At 33.5% G+C, this 25,240-nt stretch overlaps 10 protein-coding genes across 10 annotated transcripts; 5 read left to right on the top strand and 5 right to left on the bottom strand.

Annotated features, from left to right (window-relative positions):
- Window positions 1-102: 102 nt before the first annotated feature.
- ORC6 (origin recognition complex subunit 6) lies at window positions 103-1,443 on the bottom strand (the record flags this gene model as incomplete). Its single annotated transcript, XM_001646397.1, has 1 exon — window positions 103-1,443. One exon carries the CDS (start codon window positions 1,441-1,443, stop codon window positions 103-105), a length of 1,341 nt encoding a protein of 446 aa, XP_001646447.1.
- A 1,256-nt stretch (window positions 1,444-2,699) lies between these two features.
- Window positions 2,700-5,924, top strand: SET1 (histone methyltransferase SET1; the record flags this gene model as incomplete). Its single annotated transcript, XM_001646396.1, has 1 exon — window positions 2,700-5,924. One exon carries the CDS (start codon window positions 2,700-2,702, stop codon window positions 5,922-5,924), a length of 3,225 nt encoding a protein of 1,074 aa, XP_001646446.1.
- A 401-nt stretch (window positions 5,925-6,325) lies between these two features.
- Window positions 6,326-9,223, top strand: MSH1 (mismatch repair ATPase MSH1; the record flags this gene model as incomplete). The annotated part of the gene is made up of 1 exon (XM_001646395.1): window positions 6,326-9,223. The coding sequence occupies one exon, from the start codon at window positions 6,326-6,328 to the stop codon at window positions 9,221-9,223; it is 2,898 nt and encodes a 965-aa protein (XP_001646445.1).
- A 57-nt stretch (window positions 9,224-9,280) lies between these two features.
- Window positions 9,281-10,798, bottom strand: NAF1 (RNA-binding snoRNP assembly protein; the record flags this gene model as incomplete). The annotated part of the gene is made up of 1 exon (XM_001646394.1): window positions 9,281-10,798. The coding sequence occupies one exon, from the start codon at window positions 10,796-10,798 to the stop codon at window positions 9,281-9,283; it is 1,518 nt and encodes a 505-aa protein (XP_001646444.1).
- Window positions 10,799-12,541: 1,743 nt separating this feature from the next.
- ESBP6 (Esbp6p) lies at window positions 12,542-14,518 on the top strand (the record flags this gene model as incomplete). Its single annotated transcript, XM_001646393.1, has 1 exon — window positions 12,542-14,518. The coding sequence occupies one exon, from the start codon at window positions 12,542-12,544 to the stop codon at window positions 14,516-14,518; it is 1,977 nt and encodes a 658-aa protein (XP_001646443.1).
- Window positions 14,519-14,725: 207 nt separating this feature from the next.
- On the bottom strand, window positions 14,726-17,239 carry SPC98 (Spc98p; the record flags this gene model as incomplete). The annotated part of the gene is made up of 1 exon (XM_001646392.1): window positions 14,726-17,239. One exon carries the CDS (start codon window positions 17,237-17,239, stop codon window positions 14,726-14,728), a length of 2,514 nt encoding a protein of 837 aa, XP_001646442.1.
- Window positions 17,240-17,743: 504 nt separating this feature from the next.
- FAR11 (Far11p) lies at window positions 17,744-20,671 on the bottom strand (the record flags this gene model as incomplete). Its single annotated transcript, XM_001646391.1, has 1 exon — window positions 17,744-20,671. The coding sequence occupies one exon, from the start codon at window positions 20,669-20,671 to the stop codon at window positions 17,744-17,746; it is 2,928 nt and encodes a 975-aa protein (XP_001646441.1).
- Window positions 20,672-21,367: 696 nt separating this feature from the next.
- On the top strand, window positions 21,368-21,946 carry LSM12 (Lsm12p; the record flags this gene model as incomplete). The annotated part of the gene is made up of 1 exon (XM_001646390.1): window positions 21,368-21,946. One exon carries the CDS (start codon window positions 21,368-21,370, stop codon window positions 21,944-21,946), a length of 579 nt encoding a protein of 192 aa, XP_001646440.1.
- Window positions 21,947-22,206: 260 nt separating this feature from the next.
- NRK1 (ribosylnicotinamide kinase) lies at window positions 22,207-22,728 on the bottom strand (the record flags this gene model as incomplete). Its single annotated transcript, XM_001646389.1, has 1 exon — window positions 22,207-22,728. One exon carries the CDS (start codon window positions 22,726-22,728, stop codon window positions 22,207-22,209), a length of 522 nt encoding a protein of 173 aa, XP_001646439.1.
- Window positions 22,729-23,737: 1,009 nt separating this feature from the next.
- On the top strand, window positions 23,738-24,910 carry CPT1 (diacylglycerol cholinephosphotransferase; the record flags this gene model as incomplete). The annotated part of the gene is made up of 1 exon (XM_001646388.1): window positions 23,738-24,910. One exon carries the CDS (start codon window positions 23,738-23,740, stop codon window positions 24,908-24,910), a length of 1,173 nt encoding a protein of 390 aa, XP_001646438.1.
- Between the last annotated feature and the right edge of the window lie 330 nt (window positions 24,911-25,240).

Here is a 25,240-nt window from a genome sequence, read left to right as displayed (position 1 = left end):
GGAAATGCTAAAAGGTAATAGTTATTACCAAAGAACGACATCGACTATGAATTAACATGGATAAAACGTTGTTCATATGCGTTTAAAACTTTATTATTTTATTCAATTGTTTTGGATTAGTGATAAATCCTGTTTTATTTTTTTCAACCAAGTATTATATTGATCATCAGAGACCAAAATATTGTTTGATTGTAACATTGAACCTAATTTAGCAGATATCGATTCTTCATAATTCGCACCATCAAAATAATCATATTTAATTTGTAATTCACGGAACCATTTTTCACCTTCAATTAACTCTTTAACTATCGTCATTGATTCCATTACCTCGTTGACTTTGACTGTTTTCATTAAAATGCACATTTTCTCTAAAATTAAGTGATCTAATCTTGGATCTTTACGTCTTTTTTCATTGTATACAACAAAGACACAATTCAATACTAGTCCACATGCTAATTGCCAAGGACAAACCAAATATGATGATAACGCAGTAAATTCATCCAGAACCGAATAGGCAACCTCTTCAGGTAGTTCAAATTCATTGCACAAATTGATGATTCCTTCGATTTTAATCTTAAAATGTCTTTTTCGTAGCAAATTTGTTACATTACTTCTACTTCTTGATTTTTTTCCTCGTTGATCACTTCTTGTACCTTTAGTTGATGATCTTCGTCTAGACTTTGCTTCTAAATCGCTGAGATCCTCCTCACTTTCGTCTAAGGGCTCTAGATCTTCATCAGATGAAGAATTTGATTCACTCTCTTGATAGTCATCATTATCCTGAGCTTTATCATTGGAGACTTTAGCTAAATTGGATAAAGTTTTCATTTTCTTAGGAGATGGACTGTTTTTAACAGGTGATAAATTCATTTCATCATTCTCCACATCTTCTTCGAATGCTAGTTTTCTTCTAACTCTTGGACTAGCATTTTTTCCTGGTGAACTGTTTGGAGTCTCAAAAACTTGTTCCTTTATTGGGCTTGCTCCATTTTTCCTCTTGGTTGGTGTATTAAACAGAACTTTTCTTAAATCTTCTGGGTTTGTCGAAGTAAACTTATTTGAACTTTTCACTGGGGATCTGGGTCTCTTCTTAGGACTTGGAGTCCAATTAAATTGTTTGACCGGAGAAGTTTGGAAAATATTCTGTTTGAATAGCTCGATAAAACCTTTAAATTTTTTAGGTTGCATAGGAACTTTATCAACACTACAGGTCAGATCCACGTCATATTTATCCATCAAACGCTCAGCAGCAATGAATGCACAAATATGGCACCTAGCGGTTTCTTCATCTTGCTTCAACATAACTTTTCCCAAAGATGCATTATATAATGTAGAAGTAGCACTAAGCATCTTTTTCAAATGGCCCTTTGACCAATCATTGTTTCCATCCTCATTCAACCTCAATACATCGATCAGGCATCTTTGTACCTGCTTCGATGACATTTAGCTCCCAGAGTCACTTATCCTACGTTGTCTAATCTTTTAAATAATTACCTGAATCGAACAACTTCTTGATCAATTAAACTGTTTCGAATTGAAAAGATCTCTTGGTGCTCACACTAACGCATACAAAAGTTCGATCCTATAGATTTCAAACCTACAATTATTGATCGGAAGAAACTTGAACTGGTTCTTACTATCAATCATATTTAAATCTTGATGAAAGTACTTGATGATGCTTATGATGCTGATGATCTTAATTTACCATATGCATTGCGACATAGTGTTGTCACGTGATTGGATTCGTTTCCAATGATTCATATCACGTGGTTTATGTCACTAACAAGCCTGTCACAGGTAACAGTGTCTGTCTATTCCTATACTATACTTGTGAGTTACCAACTAAACAATATCAGGTAAAGTGAGCAGAATAAATACTTAACTTTAGCCCTTTTGTATGTTTTCTAGTTCTGGATCTTAATGAAAACAGACAGTGATCTACCATACATTCTACACACGTGACTGACAATAATAGTTATGGTGCAGGGTAATAAACGCAACGTAGTAAACAGTATGCTAATCTACGGTAAACTAGAGTCCTCATCTGTAATGCAACAGCAATTCTGAACTATTTTATTAACACATTTTATATTAAATTATATATATACCAGCATCGATGTATTATATCTACGTATTAAGTATTATCTCATATCAACCAATATAAATCTCATCTGTAACCGTAGATTAAAGAAGTCGTGAGTGGATCTTGGACAAGGATGGAACCTCACCTCCCTCCCGCCAACGTTTATAAGTAAGAAATTGGGATAATCTTTTGGGAATCCAACTCACCAATAAGGCTGTCTCTTGCCAATCGATGTCAGCTTTGAGTACCTTTAGTGACGTGTAGCCTATGACGTCCTTCGTGACTATAGTGTCCACGTGACTGCATATCTCATCTGTTATACCAGAGAAACCACCGCAGTACCAGTACCAAAAGCAATGGCAGTCTGTGCTCACGTGATCTCAACCTTCTCTGAAACATTTTTTTTTCTTTTGGAGCAAGTGATTAATTTTGAACCCCATCGCGATAAATAAGAACATTTTTACTAATATTTAAACATACAAGTGATGAAACTATTGATTAATTTTAGTATTTTATTGGAGTTATATAAGGTTTTGAAGTACTGTGAGTGTGTCGAGGTTAGTTTTAATTAACCAGGTTTGTTTTGTGTTCTGCTTTTTTGTTGGAACGAGAAGCTATGTCTGGATCATATAGACGACCTTATCAATCATCTGGACCTTCGCATAGACAATACCAATATAACCAGCAGCAGAGACCCTATGCTAATCAGTATAATGGGAGAAGGAATAACTATGACTTCTATAATGACCATAGACAAGGTCATTATGGGGGGCATTCTTATAACAGTTCTTATGGTGGTAATGGGTACCCTTATCGCCATGGGATGAGCAATAGCCCTATGCATAGCAATAACAGTAGTAATAGTAGCAATAGTAATAATAATAATAACAACAATAATAATATTAATAACATTCATAATACTGACAATGGTGGTGCCATGGATAGTAATGATTATTACAACTCTATTGGTGATATACGGTCTTACAGTGGAGTATCAAGGAATAATGAGAGCAAGGAATTTTTGAAATTAGTTAGACCTCAACCTGTAATACGTTATGATACCAATTTTTATAAATCAAAGTATCATTATTTTGATCCTGTTACTAAAATGTTAATACACCAACAAGAGATGTCCAATTGGAGGAATAATGAAGAAATGCCCACAAATGGATTTGTACTAGTACATGAAAACCATAACGGCGCTATTCGTTCAATAATGAGAGGGATTGATTATAATGGATGTTCAAAAGATCCAAGAACGTCATCAAATTTCACTTCTAATACCTCTAGAAGCAAAGTTAAAAATACCTTAAAGACATTACCTTCAATACCATATGATAAATTTTCCGTTGGCCCTCCACCTCCAACTGAGATCGTAATCTATCCAGCCTCAACAATTAACATGATCTCGGAATTATCTGTTAAAAACTATTTTAAAGAGTTTGGTGAAATTTCACATTTTGAAGTATTCAATGACCCAAACAGTGCATTGTCGTTAAACGTTTACCTTGTGAGATATAACAGTCCTGATGGGAAATTAAAAAACGCCATTAAAGCAGCTAAGTACGCAGTTCAAAAACATGAGGAAAAGGGATGTTCGATATTGGGTTGTCATTTCAACGTTGTTCTAAACAAAGACAACGTTATCAAATCGATAATTTCTAAATTCGTCCAAGAGAATTTAAAGAAAGCAAAAGATATAAACATTGATGAACGAAATAAGAATGATAAAGAAAGAAAAATTGTAGATATCGCTCCAAAAAATAACTTTCAGGATAGAAGAATTCCTCTCGATATAAAAGATATTGTAAATAATAGACCTGTGTTATTTGTACCAAAAAGTTTTACATCAATCCATAGTTTTAGAGTAGAAGATTTTAAGCTAAAATTGAGAAAATATAGATGGGCTAGAATCCTAGACCACCAAGCTGGCATATATATAGTTTTCAATGATCTGGTCCATGCCAGGAGTTGCATGAATGCAGAATCTGGTATTATGACTTTGATATCAAGATCAAGAAATATCCCAATTGAGGTTAGATTAAAATTATTAGCACCAGAACCAATCCCAACACCAGTTAGTAAACCAACAAAGTCGATAGTGGGAGAACTCAAATTTCCAACCAAACCTGCAGCAAAGGTTTACAGTTCAAAAAAGGATATAGTTGCAACAGCTATGAAAATGATCACTAGAGATTTGGAAAATGCCTTGAGTATAGATATAAGAAGAAAAATTATCGGTCCAGTAGTATTCGATGGATTAAATTCTTCGAATTATCCAGAATTGGTAAAAAAGAAAGAACTTAATGAACTAGAAAAACTAAACAAGAAAAAGGATCTAGAAACTAAAAAAACAGAAGCTAAAGAAGAAAGAAGTAAGTTTGATTTGTTTGATCTTTATGGTGGATATGTTAAAAGTAATAAGAAGAGACGCGCTTCAGATAATTTGGAAAAGGCAAATAGAAAAAGAAGAGGTTCCATTGATAACAAACCAACAGCGCATATGCTCAATGAAGATACCATATCTAAGGAATCTACACCTCTGGAGTATTCGGCTTCTCTATCAAGATTTTCTGGAGACGAAGCATTGTTATCTGAGGAATCTTCTATTGAATCAGAAGATGAAGTGACAGAAAGCACCAAAAGTGAAGAAGAAACTATTAAGGAAGAAGAGACAAAATTTGATGAGGAAAAGGAAGCTGGAATAGGAAAAGAACTAAATGTGGAAGAAAAAGAAGGAGAGGAAGAAGAGTTTTCGCATGCCAAGGTTGAAAATGAACTATCGAATCAAATATATGCCCCAATTGCATCAGTCTATCCTGAACCAGTTTATTCTTATGAATTGTTCGAGCTTGAAAGTGAATCTGCTGTTATTTCGGTAGAAGATTTGCAAAGTGTTGTAAAGGATGAGGAAGATATGAAGTATTTGAGAAAAGTCTGTGAAACTGATTCTATTCCTACTGTCTCTGCTCAAATTGCCGCTTCATTTGAATATGAACTATGGAAACTGCGTAGATTCAATAAGATGAAAGCTAAGATATCGGAAAAACATTTAGAACTTAATGAAGTTCCATATGATTCATCTTTGGATAATGGTGACAAAGCTTTTAAGGCGGTTGGCTTCAAGAAAGTTCCAGATAGAATCAAATCATGCTATCTACCTCATCGTCGTAAATTGCACCAGCCTTTGAATACAGTCAATATTCATAATGATACTTTGGAGAAACAACGTAGTAATCAAGCAGATGATATGGATAAGGCTGATAGTTCTGAAGTAAGTGCTGAAGTTTCATCTTCAAGAGTTAATAGGGCTATAAATAGAAGGTTCCAACAAGATATCGAAGCTCAAAAAGCCGCAATTGGTACAGAATCCGAACTTTTGTCATTGAATCAATTAAACAAACGTAAGAAGCCAGTTACATTTGCTCGCTCAGCAATTCACAACTGGGGTTTATATGCATTAGAGCCTATTGCTGCAAAGGAAATGATCATCGAATATGTGGGGGAACGTATCAGACAGCCGGTAGCAGAAATGAGAGAAAGAAGGTACATTAAAAACGGTATTGGTTCGAGTTATTTATTCAGGGTAGACGAAAATACTGTCATAGATGCGACGAAAAGGGGAGGTATTGCAAGATTTATCAATCATTGTTGCGATCCAAGCTGTACTGCTAAAATTATTAAAGTGGGTGGTATGAAAAGAATCGTCATCTATGCGTTACGTGATATTGCTTCAAATGAAGAATTGACTTACGATTATAAATTCGAGCGTGAAATGGATGACAAAGAAAGGCTACCGTGTCTATGTGGTGCCGCAACTTGTAAAGGTTTCTTGAATTAAATTCCAAATCCAAAACATTCGAGTTTTTCGTTTCATTTCCTACTTTTGACTTTAATTAAGCATTGCATTTTGTTATATAAAATATAAAAAATACTGTATATTCTATAGAGATATTATTTCATTAAAAGGCCGGTATCACTATCAAAATATAATAAAAGATACTTCAAACACATTTTTTTTTATCATTCTTTCTCAAATTAATATCACTTGCAGAACTTAGCTCATCGCGCTGCTAATATCAATATTTTTATAATACTCGATATAAAAATATTGGGATCTTAATAGAAGAGATAAAATAAATCCTGATGGTCTATCCCATGGAATTATAAGAAGGTTAACAGTTCATTAGAGGTTGGGCTAAACTATGTTGATCGTTGTTCGGTTTCTGTAAATGTTTTAAGATGTTGAATGTACGACCTGGTGGTTCTACAAGATTAATAGTACGAATATTTAAATCAAGCACTATATACAATTCAATAAGACATCAAAGTCAGATAACAAACGATATTGGTAAACCAATAGTGACAAAAATATCAATTCCAATTAGTTCAATTCGATATACAAATCCAGTTACTTCTGAAAGTGTTGATGTTCAAAATCTACCTGTAAATAGAAAATCTGTTAAGAAAGATTTAGGAGATATTGATAAGAAGGCCACGAAAATCCAGGAACTTCCTCCATCTTTACAATATGTGAGAGAATTGATAGATCATTATAAGGAAAATGTTGTACTCACTCAAATGGGTTCTTTTTATGAGTTATATTTTGAGCATGCTACAAAATATGCTCCTCAATTAAATATATCATTAACCTCTAGGAATTATAGTCGTGGTGTAGTCCCATTTGCTGGATTCCCAGTCAGTCAGTTGAGTAGATATTTAAAAGTTTTAGTTAACGATTATGGATACAGTGTTGTTATTGCTCAACAGTTTAAAAAAGATGGGATTGCAGACAATGATGTTAATAAATTTTACAGACGAGTAACGAGGATTGTAACACCAGGAACATTTATAGACGAAGCATTTCAAAACCTTCAAGGAAACAGTTATCTTTTATCTATTGAATTCCCTGAAAACTGTATGGACAAAATATCGAATCCTGACATGTTGGTTGGACTAAGTTGGTGTGACGTATCTACAGGTGAACTACTGGTACAACAAGTCACTTTAAAAGATTTAATATCAGCAGTCACTAGAATCCAGCCTAAAGAAATACTTTTGGATGAAGAAATCATTAAATATAAGATTGAAAGTGGTGATTGGTATCCAGAGCTAGTAGAGTTGAAAAAATATTTTTTAAAGTACCAAAAATTACCATCAAGGCATAGAACAATGGATTCTTTTTATCCATTGTTTTCATCATCAGAATGCGAATCAACATTGAAGTTATTAAAAATACAACTACACTCCCTTGCACAAAAGGAATTAGCATCATTGAGAAATTTATTAATTTATGTTAGTGAGCACTTGCCTGATTTCTCAATGAATTTTGAAATTCCCCAAAGACAATCTGTAACCTCAATAATGCAGATAGATTCAAGAACTAGCACAGCTCTTGAGTTACATGCAACTGTAAGAGACGGTTCAAAGCGAGGATCACTGTTATCAAGTTTAAGAAGAACTGTGACACCAACTGGTACAAGAATACTTACACAGTGGCTATCAGGCCCTTCATTAGATCTTGAGGAAATCAAAAATAGGCAAAATGTCGTTAAATATTTTAAAGAAAATACAGAAGTAACCAGAAAATTGATTCTGATGTTAAAATCTATGAGTGATATTTCCAGAATTTTGCAAAGGTTTAGTTTTGGTCAGGGGGATGCAATGGAATTACTTGGATTAGTAAAATCATTGAAGTCGGCAAAAGAGATACAGCAATACTTATTAAAAGAAATAGATATTCCTGGAAAGAAAACTAAAAAGTTGATTAAAAATATAGCAGATGGTTTAGTATTTGATGAAACTATAACTGATGAAGTATTAACTTGTTTAAATGAAAATGCAATCAAGAAATTTTATTTGCAAGATAATCTTGATGAGATAGATGAATCTGATAAGAATGGAGATTATGATGAATCAGCAACTTCATGGATGATTAATCCAAACTATAATGAAAATTTGAGAAAATGGCATGATGAATATGAAACTTTAATTCAAGAAAAGGCAAATCTGAAAAACGTGTATAAAAGCTTCTTTTTAGATGAATATGGAGCCAGAAATATTTATTTGAAACAAAAACAATCTAGCGAATATCTTATACATCTAATGGGATCTAGTTCTTCTTTATTGAAATTGAATAGTTTTATAGGAGAGGAACGTCATTTGAAGGAACACCCGATTAAAATACTTCAAAAATCAGCTCAATCTCGGTGGCTATACCATAAACCTTGGGCAGATTTGGGATGTAAAATCGAGTTAGTTCAGATAAGAATAAATCAAGAAGAAAACGAAATACTAAGGAACATAAAGAAAAGGTTTGTAAATAGAAGCAATAATATTCGTCTAATCTCAGGTAAGCTAGGCTATTTGGATGTTTTGCTGTCATTTGCTACTTTGGCGAAAGAAAAGGGTCTAGTGTGTCCTAAAATAGATAAAAGTGATAAGTTGGAAATATTAGGTGGAAGGCATATTATGGTCGAAGAAGGGCTATCGTCTAGCTCTTTGGAAGGATTTGTTAAAAATGACTGTACTTTAAGTGAAGGTGATCTATGGGTTATTACTGGACCTAACATGGGTGGGAAATCGACATATCTAAGACAGAATGCCATCATGGTAATTTTAGCTCAAATTGGTTGCTTTCTGCCATGTACAAGTGCCCATATCGGTTTAGTTGATAAAATTTTTAGTAGAGTTGGTTCAGCAGATGACTTATACAATGAGTTAAGCACATTTATGGTTGAAATGATAGAAACTTCATTTATTCTACAAGGCGCTACAAATAGGTCATTGGCCATCTTAGATGAAATTGGGCGTGGTACAAGTGGAAAGGAAGGTACCAGCATAGCATTTGCGACATTAAAATACTTAATCAAGCATAATCGCTGCAGAACCTTGTTTGCAACTCATTTTGGGAGAGAGTTAAAAGCAATCATTGATGAACAAAATGATGAGATATTAAAGAGGAAAATAAGATTCTTCAAAACAGGTATTGTCGAAATGAATGAAACAAGTTTTTACTACGATCATAAATTAAAAGAAGGCGTCTGTATGAATTCTGATGCTATTCGAGTTGCAAAAAGCGCAGGATTCCCAGAAGAGGCTCTAAAAGATGCTAATGAATTATTATCAAAGTCAATGTAGTATTAAATAAATTATATAGAAAATGACATACGTAAAATAAGGGTAATCTCTGGAACGCTAATAGTCATTATATGGCTTATCTTGATTAGATGGCTGATTATTCTTAAATGAATACTGCTGTGTTACCGGTGTAGGTGCTTGTTGATTATGTTGCTGCTGTTGTTGATTATGTTGTTGATTATGTTGTTGTTGTTGTTGCTGCATTAATAATTGATGTAACTGCATTACTTGGTTCATGTTGTTTGGAGGTGGTGGAACCGGTTGGTGATGAGGATAAGAGTATTGATTTTGATAGTGCATGTCATTTGGTCCATTTGGAATATACTGTTGTGAACCATTTGAATGACCTTGATATTGGAACTGTTGATACGGTACCGGTGGTTGAAACTGTGGACCTGGGTTATATGGCTGTTGGGGATAATTCATGTTTGGCGGATAAATTTGATGATGTTGAACCTGTTTTGGATAATTGTTCATATACTGTTCTTGGAACTGGTGGTTTGGATGTGAGTATTCCATATTGTTCCTTGCAGGTTCTTGACGGTTATATGAATTGGACTCTGATTGTACAGGTCTCGATTTGTTTGTTGTGTTGGAATTTACTTGTTGGCGCTGATCCCTTGATCTATAGCTGCTTTGAGGTGTTTCGTTAGGGAATTTCATGGAGGGATACTGTTTTATTTTGTGGGTTGAGTTATTTTTTAAAGGTTGTTTATGCACCCTATTGGTAACATTTTCTGAATTATCTGAACTACGTGTAGAATTTTTGTTCTTCTTTTGTTTCTTCTTCATTTTTTTAAACATTGATTCCTTTTCATCATCGGAGAATTCTTGTTCTTCTTCTGGTAACTCTTCATCATAGCCGTTTGAAGCATCAGTTCCCTTAACTTTTTTCAATTCAAATGTATCTAGCCAATGAGCATCTCTAATTACATAGAAGACATCTTCACCTATTTTTTCTTTTAGATTATCAGTGGAATCTTTATTTGATGCAACTATTCTATAAAGAGGGTTTGTTAATTTACCAAACACTTCGGCTAAAGTTCCTATGATTGTACGATCATTTAAACAGAAGATGGTGCCTTCTTTAAGAATTCTATTTTCACCAGATCCAGAAAGTTCTACAATAATATCTTTATCAATAACAGATTTAATCTTACCAATATTTTTAATTTCTGTAGATATATCAATTAAATAGTCTTCTGGCACACCAATAACTGGTTCTTCTGTAAGTTCGTTTTTGGATCTAATAGGACCATCAATGGCTTCTTCCTCGATATCACTTTCAGCAGCAGCTTCGTTATCATTATCATCATCATCAGAAGTCTCGGAATCGTCGCCCTCAGAAGAAGACGATAATGATGATGAGCTTGAAGGTGAGCTGGATTCTGAAGCTTCGTTGTCGCCTTTTGCTATATCTTCATTTATGTCTCCAACCTTTTCCTCTTTTTTTGACTCAGATTCTTCATCACTACTTGATATATCTCCTATGTCAATATCATCATGCAAAGGCAAAAGTTCATTCTTTCTCTCTCCATTTTCTTCCAAAGCTTTAGCAAATAGGTCCTCACTCATATTTCCAGTTTATACACCACAAAGCTAGACCTCTTGTTCTCAAATGTATCTATTAGATCTTATTACAGTGAAACCAAATATAATGCTCAACATTGATAACCAGAGGGGTCATACTTTTATCAAATCAATCATTCATATCATAGCTCTTTGGTTTAATTCAACCTCATCGCTAACTTTTGAATAATTTTTCATATTTTGTCTTGAATTTTTATTGTCGAGATGATCACATTTCTTTTTTTTGTCATAAAAAAACATGAATTAAATGCGTTCGTAGCTATATCTGTCAAGTGTAATTTCAGTCACATGATAATTGCTTTTTCCTTTTTTTTGTCCTATGACAAAAGCAATTCTCAAAAAAGAAAAAAAACATTTTTCGAGCTTGTGTAATACAGCTATGGGTGTTTCTGGGCACTATCAGTATTCTTCACGTAGTAATTGTTTTTTTTATTTTCTTTTTTTTCATTCTTTCATATTCCTCCGAAGTTACACAGAAACAAATTAACAAAAAACTAAAATATTGCTGCGGCTTTTGTTATTTAACTTGAATTTTTTGGTCTCGAGGAACAGTAATTAGATGTATTGGTTACCCTTTTAGGTAGTAATTGCGATGCCCACAGTTAAAAATAGAGAGATTCAGTATGACGACGGCACCCAATCAATACTCACCAAAAATGATACAGCCAAATAAAATAAGAAAGATTTAATCAAAACCTATACAAAAAAATGGGAAGAGGGAAGGGATGACGTCTCTCCATATTTTGATTCCTGTAACCTTCTGTTGTTGTGGCTCTGATGAGATGAGTTGAATGATTTAAATCTTTCCAGGCTAGTGTTGGCTTTGCAAAGGCTATCTACTGAGTAAATGTATTGTTAGCACCTGCATACAATGGAATTTCGTTAGCGTTTTCGTAGGATAGTGAAGTTAGTAACCAAGATAATGAGTGGCATTAGGGAATATTCAATGAGTAATAATAACAATTTTGTTTGACAGTTAATTTCTTCTGTTATTATTTTTGCCAAGTTTCAGAACAAGATCATGTTTGATTAACTCTTACTTTCATATGTTGTAAGTAACACATGATCAGAAGTTGGTAGGTGTGGTAACTAATGGGATGATTTTGAGTTTGCTAGAGACAATTCCATTGAGTACTTTCATTTCGGATTTATTTTCATCTCGTCTGAGTGCTGTCCGATATGTGTTTGTTGCCTTATTCTGGAAATAGCAGGCTGAATTGTGTGGGTAAATGCATCTTCTATTACTATGGTATGTATCTCATCCTTCATTTCTAAGTTTTTGTTTTTTGGAAAAAGTTCAACGGCACTAATTAACGAATTAATTAGTCAGGTTTATATATGTATTTTTTAAACCATATATTATGAGAACTTTCTTCAATTTAGATACTATCGGTTAAGTTTCTCTATCCTCAAAAGCTTTTTATGTAATATCCCACTTCACTAGCTTCAAGATTAATATATATATATTTTTTTAGTATACTGTAACTACTTAAAATATAATAATAATAACAAGAAATCAGTAAAAAGGGAGGCTTATTAATTAAAAGCACTATAATAATAATTATTTTGGTTTTTTTAGTTTAAAGCTTACAATTGTGTTTTTTGTAAGGTGTTGGATACTGCGCGGATTTCACACTACGCCATTTATCGAAGTTGAGATCGGTATTGTTAGCTTCTTATTTGATTGATTGTAGCGGTAATACGGCTTAGTACATATTCCTTTTACAAATGTCGGAAACTAATAGTAGTCAAGATCAGGTAAGTTCTATAGTCAGTTCTGTAATTTCTTCTATAGATCAAGAGAATGCAATTGGAATTCATGAGAAAACTTTGAATTCAGAAGATTCAAATCATATTTTAGCTCCACAATCCCGCCTATCACTTGGCCTTTCAAGAACAGCATCGCATATAGAAAGGACTATTAGCAACGCTGTACATGGTATATTAGTGAAAGGAGGGCCAAGTGAAGACACTGGTGCAATTGATGATAATACTGCCAATGAATATTTGATATCACAATTTAATGTGGGGGATGCATTTCGTCTAATCGATAGTCGAAACGCAGCGTCACAATTACCTTCACATAGCGATGAAGAATCAAATATATATGAGCCATCTATAACTAGTTATAGAACAAAATTAAATCACGATGATCAAAGTTCGAGTTTCGATAATGGTATTACTCGTAGAATAACCGAAAACCAGGACTATGATGGTGATGATGATGATGGTGTGTCAATAGTTCAGAAAGTCTTCACAAACCACTCAACTGGTAAAGTAGAGTTGCCTCCAGATGGTGGTTATGGTTGGGTTTCAGTATTCTGTGTTACATTAATTATGTTTTCGACTTGGGGCTGTAACTCAAGTTTTGGTATATTTTTATCCTTTTATTTATCAAATGGTACATTCCCAAATGCCACAAGGTATGATTATGCTTTAATTGGTGGTTTGACAGTCTTTCTTGCTCAATTATTAAGTCCCTTTGTAATGATATTAATGAGAACTATTGGATATAAAGTTACAATGCTATTTGGTACTGCTCTGATGTTTTCAGGTTTTCTCCTAGCATCTTATGCTACCAAATTATGGCATCTATATATTACACAGGGCTTTCTAATTGGTGTATCAATTTGTTTGATATTTATTCCTGCTACCACAGTCATCCCAGGTTGGTTTTTAAAGAGAAGAGCTGTCGCTATGGGGTTTTCATTAATGGGTACAGGTTTAGGAGGTGTTGTGTATGGTTTGGCAACTAATAAATTGATCCAAGATACTGGCGGAACAGAATGGGCATTGAGATTCTTGGCTATTTCCACAACTTCGACTGTTCTTCTAGCTATTTCATTGATCAAACAACGTAACCCTCAAAAGGCTATTGGTATAAGATCATGGAAGAAAATTCAGAATGAATTTAAAACTATGTTTTCCTTGCGTGTCATTAAGAAACCATTTGTTCCTTTGGTATCAATTTGGTTTACTGCTGCTATTTTCGGATATAATTTAATGGTTTTCACATTAGCGTCTTACGCAGTTGCAAGAGGTTTATCACAACACGATGGTTCCACATTGACAGCCATTTTGAACGGTAGTCAAACAGTGGGTAGGCCTGTTATAGGTCTACTTGGTGACAGATTCGGTAGGATGAATATAACTATTATTTTAAATATCTTTCTAATAATATTTATGTTCGGCTTTTGGATTCCAGCACATACTTTCCTTCAATTGATATTCTTTTCCATTTGTCTAGGATCCTGTGTTGGTGTTGCTAATGTTATGAATACTGTTTTGATTGCAGATATGACTGCTCCTGCAGATTTCTTACCTGCTTGGGCATTTGTCAATTACTCTGGATCAGGTTTCTTCTTGGTCGTCGAAGTTATAGCTCAAGCTCTAGTTATTAAAGGTAGCAATCCATATATCCATACCCAAATATTTGCAGGTTTCTGCTTTGTATTGGCACTGCTTGTTATGTTCATACTACGAGAATACGGGGTACGGAAGAACTTAAATGAGAAGTATAAATATTCCAAAAAAATGGACTCTGATTTAGATTTAAAAGAAGAATCTGACACTAAATCTGGTAAGGTTGATTCAGAAACTGTAATTTCTGCAACTACTAGACCCACCCTTGAAAAAGAAGAAAGACTACTAGAGCCTAGTATCAAGAATTACTTCCTCAGAGCCATATACCCTATTAAAGTTTAAGCAAGGCTTCGGATTTTCTATTATTGCAATTCAATTTATACATTATTACCCTTAATATAATAATTACTTCCTTATACTTATCTCATACTTAATATTTAATTAATCATAAGCATTAACAAATAAAAATTTATTAATTATTAACTTATGGTATTTAACATTATATATATAGCAATGAAATATGGAATGCCTAAATATTACAATTCGTAGTTAACGTAAGTATCTACTTAATTTGATCATTTCATCGTTACCATCTGCTCTTAAATCTTTGATTAACAACAGAGACTGTGTCCTGAATTTTTTATATTGTACAACAATATTAGTTAGTACAGTGTTAAACCTTGAAAGTAAGTGGTTCATTTCCTGTTGGCTATGAAGATTTAACTGGATAAGTACTTCATGAGTGACATCATTGAGTGCAGTAAAATGTGTTGAAAATTCATAAATCGAGTTCAATAAGAATATCAAAGATGTTGAATAAGGCTGCTCAGAGAATGTCCCGATTGATTCTGAAGAGGCAGATGCTAATAACTTGTGCGATAACATATTAGACAGGTATTGATTATGAATATTGTCTAACCCATCGATGTTTGGTTCAGAATCATCATCTGAATGTGATTTTTCATGTGTGTTAAACGGTTGATTTTTTGCTTTTAAAATTCCATCAAGCACGATTAATCCACTTTTAAGTTTTATTGTTTTTAAGGAATGGCTAGAATTTTCGGTTTTTGTTGAGGAAAGTTTAGTTTCAAAATCCTTAAAATTCTTGTCTATAATATCTTGAAAACAGTATCTCTCTAGTTTTGAATTGAATTGTTGAATTTGTGATTCTAAAACATTGATTTTAGAAACTTTCGATAAAATATCTCGAACCAATGGTCTGTTCCTTTGTATTTTTTTCAGTTCTCTGATCAACATATTTGACCTTAGTTTTTCTCTTTTTGAAAAATAATTGTTCTTTTTGAATCTCCAAAGGAAATTGAATATTCTCAAATATTCTTTTTTACTATTTTGCCTATTCACATTTAACACTATAGATAATGGAGGCTCGATTATGTAATCTAACGTGAACACATCCCAGCCAATTGATCCATGACCTAAGTCCAATACCCTTGCATCTAACCCATTGATAACAAAATTTCTATCACCCTGGTTTAACCAATTTCTAAAACTTGAATTCTGTACTGCTTCTTGTAAAAATCTGGTCAGTTCGTAGCTGGATAGTGATTCAGATGGTGCGCTAAGAACATCACTAGCTCTTTCTATCAGTACTTCAACGATATCACTTTTTCCCATTAACAATATATCTTTTAGTATATTTACTACTTTCATATAGTGAAACTTTTCTATTAAAACTTTATTGGTATAATCGACTATTTCATGGTATTGCTCATTGATAATGCTGAATAATTCAGGTGAAACCTCTTGAGATTGGATTTGACTATATTTATTACTGTAATCTTTTGAAAATGCATTACAATATTGAAGTTCTTTACAATATTTCTGTAGGAAGATATATGTTTTACCGATGATGACAATTTTGGAAACCATGTTTTTTGGTATGAAATCTGGAATTTTGCTTTTGTTTAAAATGTACGGAATAAATTCAGAATCTTTTGATTCCTGGATGAAAAATTCGTTATTTATTGAAACTAGTTTTCCCAAAGTGAGCCAATTGGTCAAATATTCATAATAATATGATATTAAACTTGAAAACAACCTAATACTTAAATCTTGGACTATAGGATCGCCATGCATTCTCAAATTATTCAATTGTGACAGATAAGCATCACCGTCGGTATCCTCGAAATGTTCCAGAACTTTATTGTAATATCTCAATTGAATAATCTGATCGAAAATCTTGGAATATAAAGATTTCAAGGTAAGTGAATTATTTTTGCTTGATGCTGACAGGCTATTGACAAATCCTGTATAGTTTCTTAAACTCTGGCCAATTTGAACCAATAAAGTTTTCTTCATCGGCGATATACTAATGGATCTATAATGTTCCACGATACTATTCAACCTTTGATATAAAAGACCAGCTTCAAATAATTTATGCAATAATCCACTTTCTGCATTAGCAATGTTTTCGGGTATCCGTATTTTTCCAAATTCCATTGGGAACATATCTGATGTTGTTGCCAATAATGTATAAGGCACATAATTCAACATATCATCTTCAGATCCCAACTTTGTATAGTAAGGTTTAACTAAATTCTCCAAAGTGGAAAGGTTATTAGGATTAAAATTTCTATAAGGTTGGTAACTTTGATGAGATGAAATGGCGGAAAATCTATCTAAATTTTCAAAAGATTCAGCATAAACACTTGGCGATTTCATAGGACTTAAAAGATGGTCATTTCTATTCAAAACTTCTGGGCTCAAAGAATTATGGTTCACCGATATCATAGAGTCTCGTTGTGGTCTTGTAGGTGATAATAAATGTGAATTGGAAAGAAATCTAAACATCTCTTCAGAATTGTCAAAATTTGATATATTCTCTACAATATTTTTCAAAGAATCCCATTTCTTATTATTCTCCAAAGTATAAGGAACCTGCCTTCTATAAATTGCCAAAACAGAATCCAAATGTGAAGAATTCTTATTAGGCGAATGCAAATAACGTGATAAATCATAGGATAACGTTCGAATCGATGGCGGTGGAAGTCCCTGGGGAACGAGCCCTTCCACAATAGACTGTAAATTAACTTCAAAGTTCATAACTTGATCATATAAATCCTGAAATTGAGACGTCAATCCAATCAATACAGCTCTTACAACCACTTTAATCAATTTTCTCTTCTATTATCCACTAAGTTAACCTTTAGTTATTCTATATGTTTGTTTCTTAAATCAATTTGATATTTCGATGAGATAAACAAATGGTTTCGTAATAAGTGATAATAATGTGCAACAGGTTTAAAGTGAACAAAGGGAAAGGATTGATGGTAACTTGGATGTCACCACCAATTAACTGGGTAACGAGTAATTAAGCTGTTCTATGACGATGATATTAGGATATCTATATATGTTAAGTACGTACTTGTGAGGATATTTAAAAGGTTTTGTTTCAATTGCTCCAGCGTTAGCAGAATTGCAGGGTGAAACGCAACGACACCAGGCCAGTTCTAATGAATCAAAGGAAGACCAATAATAAAAAAGAAAACAATTGAAGAGACAGATTGTACATGATTGATGGGGCGGTGATCTGGGTTTCAAATGTTCTCATACGGAATATGTATCGGTTTCTTTATTTAGTAGACACTGGTTTACATTTGTTCTAGTACCGTAACCTAAACCTGCCATGGCTTCTTCGTAATGGAAAAAATTGTAGAATTGTAACAGTGCTCTTAATGCTATTTCTTGACCACACGCATCACTTAGTTCGTTGGATATATCCTTTCCGGTAACCCAGTTATCTATTAGTTCAAGTTTTTCGTACAAGTATACACCAGAAATCAGTTCCATATGCTCTGACTTCCATCTCTTGTTTTTGAATGGCGTCAATTCTTTCACGATCTTTAAAATTGGATGGTATACATCTAGATTAAATGCTCTAAAATATCTTCTGAATAATAATCCGATTGATAGTGGTAATTCTTTTAATCTTTGAGTTTTGCTACCGGTGATTTTTTTCAATATTTTAAACATATATGTAAAAGAGGCTAAGATATTGTCATCGATACAACTTTCTTGGTGCGATTTTGCCACATCGGATGTCTCGTATTGGCAATATTTCGAACACTCTTTCCAAATAGAATGCTTGGGCTTCATCATTCGATCAAAAACTTTCTCTAAATATGCCTCTGAATATTTATTAAGGATAGTGGTAGAGATATTGATAAATCGGGAATCATACAGTAGAACACAGAGATACTCAAATTTCAGTATATGATTAAGCTTAAACCAAATTAACATTTGGTAGAGAATCCCTGATGAAGACTTTAATGATATTTCTTTTGCTCTTGAAATCTCTAGTTGTGGTATTAACTCCTCCTCTGTAGCGATATCTCCAATGTCGGCAATACGGTAATCAATATTAGACATGTTCGATTCCATTGTTTGTAAGAGGACAAATACTAGGGAGTTAAAAGAGGGTAAGCAATCTTCGTAATATGATTCAATTCTTTTCATTATTTCGATACTTTCTTCATTTTCTTCAGTAGAACCAACAAGCTTATAATTATAAGGCCCTTTTGTCCTATCCATGTTCCAACCACGTTCACTCATCATGAAAAGATCTCTTTCATGCCATAGTTGCTTGTTACTTAATTTAATTCTTAGGTTATCACTCAATATCTTGGTGGCTTCTTGAATACTATATGGAACAACTATGTCTTTATCAAGATAGGATTCATTTATTTGTGTTCTCTTCGTTAAATCATCATCTCCACTTTCATTATCTGATGGGTATAAACATGGATATGCCATGTTTGTTTGAAACGATTTTCTTGGTCTTGATGATGGATTAATAGGAAAAAATGTAGGCGAGCTTGGGGGTGATGGTGCTGGAGTTGCGAGGTGTTGTTCAGGTACTGCCAAAGTCATATTAATTGGGTTTCTTACTTTAGATCTTGGTATCTCCAAAAACTGAGATAAAGAATTAGAGTTGTCGATATCCTTTGGCAAATTTTCGCTGGGAGGATCAAAATCAGGATATCTTGAGACAATGTCCTCTCTAAATGCTTGATAATGCAGGGGTGAAATATCCAGTTTCATATTTTGACAGCCTTCACTTCGCTTAATTCCATGTACTTTTTCGATAGTATACTTTGTTTCCCTATAAATATCTTGATCACCAAATTGTAATGTTAACGCCTTGAACAATAAACTAATAATATTTCTTATTCTCATAGAAAGTCTACTATTCCATCTCCAATGCTCTATATATTTTGTTAAAAATTGTAATAATTTTAGTTTATCAAAAGTTGAAATTGCTTCTTTGATAATTTTCTCATTATTATTTCTTTCCTCTATGCAAATGCTAATAATACAAAAAAGTATAGTACTTGAGTAAAATAAAAGTACAGTATGTTTTCTCAAATTACTGTTTGCATCTCTGCACGAACTTGCTATTTTAAAAAAACTTTTTACTATTTTGTCTAAACCGATTTCTACAATAAATAGATTATTTCTCTTCATAAAATTTAATTGGTTCGTTACTGAATCTGATTCAGGATTTATTCCTAATGCTATATATGATAATGCCATTATATTTGAACTTGGCTGTTCAATCAAATTTTCTAATAATGACTGTATAATTGTCCTAGCATAATCTTCATCATTTATAAATTTTCCTGGGACTATATTATGCTTATCAAATTGTGATTTTGTTTGAGGAATATGTGTGTAATCAGCAAGCGTAAACCATTCTGGCAATTCTCTTTCTAAACCGTAGTAATTTTTCAAATGCCAATCTATTTTAGGTGTAGCTATACTATGAACTTCTGTAGATTTTTCAAAATCCGCTGCTCTTTCTTCCAGTGATTTTTTTAACTGAGCATCAATTGGCATATTATAATCGACTTCATTTTTATCTGTGCTTATTTGATTATTGTTATTGAAATTTTTATTATCTTCGACAATATTGTTGTTGGATATAGGCCCGTCGATTTCATCTACATTTTGGAATTCTTCATCTTCTTCAGTATCAGGAATTTCAATTTTATCAGAAGCCTCTGGTTCGATTTGAAAACCATTGATATTATCCAATTCAAAATCCGAAATGTCAGTTTGGCTTGAACATGTCAAGTCTCTCATGTTATCATCATTCGCCATCGTAGTAGAATTCCCATCCAAACCTGCCCTGGACTTAAAACTTCCAGAAGAAATGGGAGACAAAGAAGACGAACCGGTAGGTGATAAGACACTAGGCATGCCCATAGAAGAAGTTGGATCAAAAGTGTTTATTTTATGGGGATACTTTTGTGCAGAACTGTGAAGACGAGTTTCATCTAATGACGAGTTTCTTTGTAATTTGACGCTTGATAAATTTTGAAACAAATTATTACTTTCAAATTCTGAATTCACATCATTCAAAAACCCAGTAGTTCGCTTCAACTCATTGTACTGTCGAAGATTCCCTACAGAAACAGAACGGTTCACCGGATCTTTATTATCCTTTACATCAAATTCAACTTTCCCCTCTTGCATCCCTATTATTTGAACTCTTTCTCTCTTCCTTACTAATACAAATAGAACTTCTAAGAACGAAGAACAGTAAACAAGTATTTATAATCTAAATCAACTCCACAATAACCCTAAATCAAATCAAATCAATTAATGATAATGCCTTTCTAATGTATCCTTTGACCATTACCTTAGAAACAAAGAAGTTCCCCCAATTCTAAAAACTGCTCTACCAACCAAAAGAATCGCAATAAAACTAGAAGAAGTTTCAAAAATCAAAATTATAATCAATAAAACCTCACCTCCTGGTCCTTAGCCTCTTGTTCCTGGTCAAATCAACACATAAATCAACTATTTCTTAACTAAATATTCATAATTTCTATAAGTTCCATTAAAGTAAAGGAAAGTTTCACCATTTGATATCAAACTTCAATAAAATTATGAAAAAATGGGAACGTTTAAAATTACTGTACTTGAAGGATAAGCGATGGAAGTTTTGGATAAACAGGGTTCATAAGGTCCAGGTTAGTAGCGTTACAGTTAGATTCGTTGTGGATTGTTGTTTAGAAGGTTTTTCTTTGTTAGGGTTCCCTTTTATTTGGTCGAAATTGGATTTGATTTGGTGTTTTTAGAGAAGAACGCTGGTTAGATACATATAAAGATTTATAGATCTGTACATCAAATCAAGGTTGTCAGAAATTGATTGTATTGATTATAACAATGAGTTTGAATTTGGAGAATGTGTTAGGTTTCAAGGTCAAGGTGACTAATGTTTTGGATATGGTCACTGAAGGGACAGTATACTCATATAATTCCAGCAATAATACCATAACGATCCAAACCTCTTTGAAAAAAGGTGTTGGATCCTTTAAGATTATTAAATGTAGTTTTATTAAGTCAGTTGATGTTATTGGTGAGAAACCTTTGAATAATACTTTCAAGAAACAGCAGTTGAAGCCATCTTTTGTCAATTTGGACAGAGTACAAAAGTCCTTGGACAATACTTTAGTTGAAGTTACGAAGAGGGACGTGTTGGTTGGTAAAGGTGTTAGCAAGCAGGGACAAGCTATATTTGATGCTTTGTACAAGACTTTTTCCGATACCAGATGGTCAGGCAAGAATATTATAGTTTTGGATGACGTCCAGCTTGAACCGGCTTACAAATTGAACAATGTCAAACCTTTGGGTGATGTGAAACCTGAAACTGTTGAGATGATAAAGAAGATTGTTGAGAGAACTTGGGAAAGATTGACAGCCGAAGGTTTGGATGATGATGAAAATGAAAGGAAAGGTGGTTAAAAAATTAATGCTATTGCATTTTCCGTTTCCTATTAAATAGATTTTTGTTATTTGATGGATCTTTATAGTCACCACCCCCCCTCCCCTCATCACTCTATGTAGTATATAATATGTCAGCATTTCGTTCACTGTGAAATAGATATTCCTTAAATAGATTGTGTCTAGACACTAATTGGATATCTCGGATTAGTCAGTCACCATTAGTTATAAATTCCCTTAAAACGGTATTATTAAAATACAAATACATGTATATGTAAAGTCTATATGTTTTTACACAAGTCAATGATATTATGACAAACCCAGGAGATAGCGTCTTTAATTGCTACGCCGTCTCCATTGTTGAAGTCCCTAATTTCCTTTGCAATAGCAGGATTTAATTCACCTTCGACGTTGTGATCTTTAAAAAGGAACCCATGAGTTTCGACATATGACTTGTAAACGAATTCATCGAAATAATAAGGAGGATCTTTCCAAAACGAGTCCAACGTCTGGTACCCTGAGCGTGCGGCTCTCCGTTGTTTCAAGACACTGTATGGTGATCTGATCAATAGTTTCAAATCGAATAGATCGGATATTCTTTTATCATTGTACAACATGAATCCATCAACAAGAATAACCTTCACACTTGGATCGATAGAACCATACAACTGTTTGATCTTGTCCACGTAACTCGTGTCTAATTTAAACTTAGACAAGTCATCCACATTGTCATTATGGATCAACTTCGAACGTATCTCACCAGTAGACTTGATTTGACACAATTCATTTTCCAACAACTCCATATCTAAAGCCCCTGCAGAATCCCAATTCTGGATGTTATAAACCGGATCAACAGGGATGTCCTTGTCATGTTTATAAAAATCATCTTCATGAATCAACACAGCTTTAGGAAATAACTGTGACGTCAGTTTGGCAATAGTCTACCATCATTACATGTTTTTTGTTCTCATTCATTGTTAGTACCTAATTCATTTCCTGTAATAATTACAATTACAATTACAATTACGAATGCAAAATCGTATTAAAACAAATAAAACAAATAAAAAAGTCATATAGTTATACATACAGTCTTACCACTTGAAGAACAACCACTGATCCCCACCAACACAACTTTCTTGGCAACCATAACTCCCAATCAATCAATATCGACGTTTGACCTACCACTTTGTACAATCTTACAAACCTATTAAACCATTCCCCCCTCCCCTCTGCTTCTACACCTCCACAAACTAATACATCTCATCGAACAGAACACACTTACTTATACAACTCACAACATTGCAACAGTTCCACCAAAACAACTCTTGCGATGAGGTTGACCTTCTTTCGATATCATCGAAACTTCCAGCTTCATCTCCTTATTCCTTCACATGCTCAACACAACAAGATCTCAAGATCTAAATTCTCGATCTGATTGTAATGAAAACTTTAAATTTAAAGTTTCGACTTTCGACTTTCGACTTTCGAGTTAAGAGTTTCGAAGGCACATCTGTCGTTGTTGTTATATGTCAATTATTTCACATGTTGCATCACCATTTGTCGTTATCACCACAAATATTTTCGGGTTCGAACTTGTTTGATCTGTTCTGGTCTCGAAAGGTTTAAGGATTGTTTAGGTCTCTTAGATTGATCATTTTGACTGCACAACTCATCACTTTTTAAAGGTTTTGGAATCAACTAGGTTGGTACTGAGTCTGTTTTTTTGGAATTGAACAAGGTTTGGACTGAGATAATACTGACAAGTTGGTGAGTTCTACATAGATAAGAAAACAAAAAAAAAATACAAATAGTATGGGTTTCTTTGTTCCTTATTCAAGTCTTTCAAGTTTGAAAGAATATAAATATCAAAGTGAAGACCGTTCTTTAGTCACTAAATATGTTTTGAAACCTTATTGGCAAAAATTTGCTCCAATTTTCCCTGCATGGATGGCTCCTAATGTGGTTACTCTATTAGGTTTTGCATTCATTGTGATTAATTTTATCACTGTTTTGATTGTAGATCCTACTTTGACTCAAGGTTCTCCAGGTTGGGCTTATCTTTCCTATGCTATTGGTATTTTCTTTTATCAAACTTTCGACGCTTGTGATGGTATTCATGCAAGACGAACTGGTCAATCCGGTCCTTTAGGTGAATTGTTCGATCATTGTATCGATTCTATAAATACTACTTTATCTTTGATACCTTTCTGCTCAGCAAGTCGTACCGGTTACACCGTCTTGTTGATATTGAGTCAATTCACTTTACTATTAAATTTTTATTTGAGTACTTGGGAAGAGTTTCACACTCATAAGTTATTCTTAAGTGAATTCTCAGGCCCTGTTGAAGGTATCTTAATCATTGCCGCCATTTTCGTCCTTTCTGCTATTTATGGTGATGAAGCTGTTTGGCATTATAATCTATGTACCATTCCTATCGGTTCAGAGCCATTCAATGTCGAATTCATTCATTTCGTCTTCGTCTTCTGTACATTAGGTTTATTATTCAATACTTTATCTGCAAGAAGAAACGTCATAACTTATTATAGGGCGTCTACTCCTGATAAGAACACATGTGATGCTAAGGTTGATGCTGCTATGAAGGGCTTGTTGCCATTCTTTGTCTTCTTCTTCTCGGTTTTCACAGTTATCATTGTGGAACCTTCCTTCATCACTTTACCATTCGTTTTAACAATTGGTTTAACCGCTGCTTTCGTAGTTGGAAGAATTATCGTAAGTCATTTGACTAAGCAACCTTTCCCAATGCTAAATCTACCAATGTTCATTCCTTCTGTTCAATTGATTTTCTACAATGTTGCTGTCTTCATCTTAAGAAAAGATCCTGAAGAGGTAGTAAAGGCCTTGGTGTGGTTAGGTTTAGGTATCTCTTTTGGTACCCATGCTTTATTCATTAACGAAATTATTTTCGAATTCACCTCTTACTTGGATGTCTATGCTTTATCCATTAAACATCCAAAGAAAGCCTAATCCCTAAAAACACTACTCTAAATATCTGAAAATCTTATGTGGTTATATGTATAGTTTTGTTTTTTATGCTATTGAATAACTTCAGTATTTTGATATCTGGTTTGTCACCGTTTTAGTATTATCATGTCACCCAAAAACATGTTATATTTCTGCTCTAATGGCAATCATGTTTAATAATCATCATTGCACTCACAATATGAAGGATTAAAACAAAAATAGACTTGTATATACTTTACTCGTGTCGATTTTTTTATAGCTGTATATTCACTGTTAAATGATATTACTATAATAGTATGCTAATATTATACTAAACAAGACTTTTCTGCCATA

Source organism: Vanderwaltozyma polyspora, genomic scaffold, assembly GCF_000150035.1.
Source record: "Vanderwaltozyma polyspora DSM 70294 KpolScaffold1048 genomic scaffold, whole genome shotgun sequence".
In the NCBI taxonomy this organism is placed as follows: Eukaryota; Fungi; Ascomycota; class Saccharomycetes; order Saccharomycetales; family Saccharomycetaceae; genus Vanderwaltozyma; species Vanderwaltozyma polyspora.
This window is presented reverse-complemented; position numbering and strand designations above follow the sequence as displayed.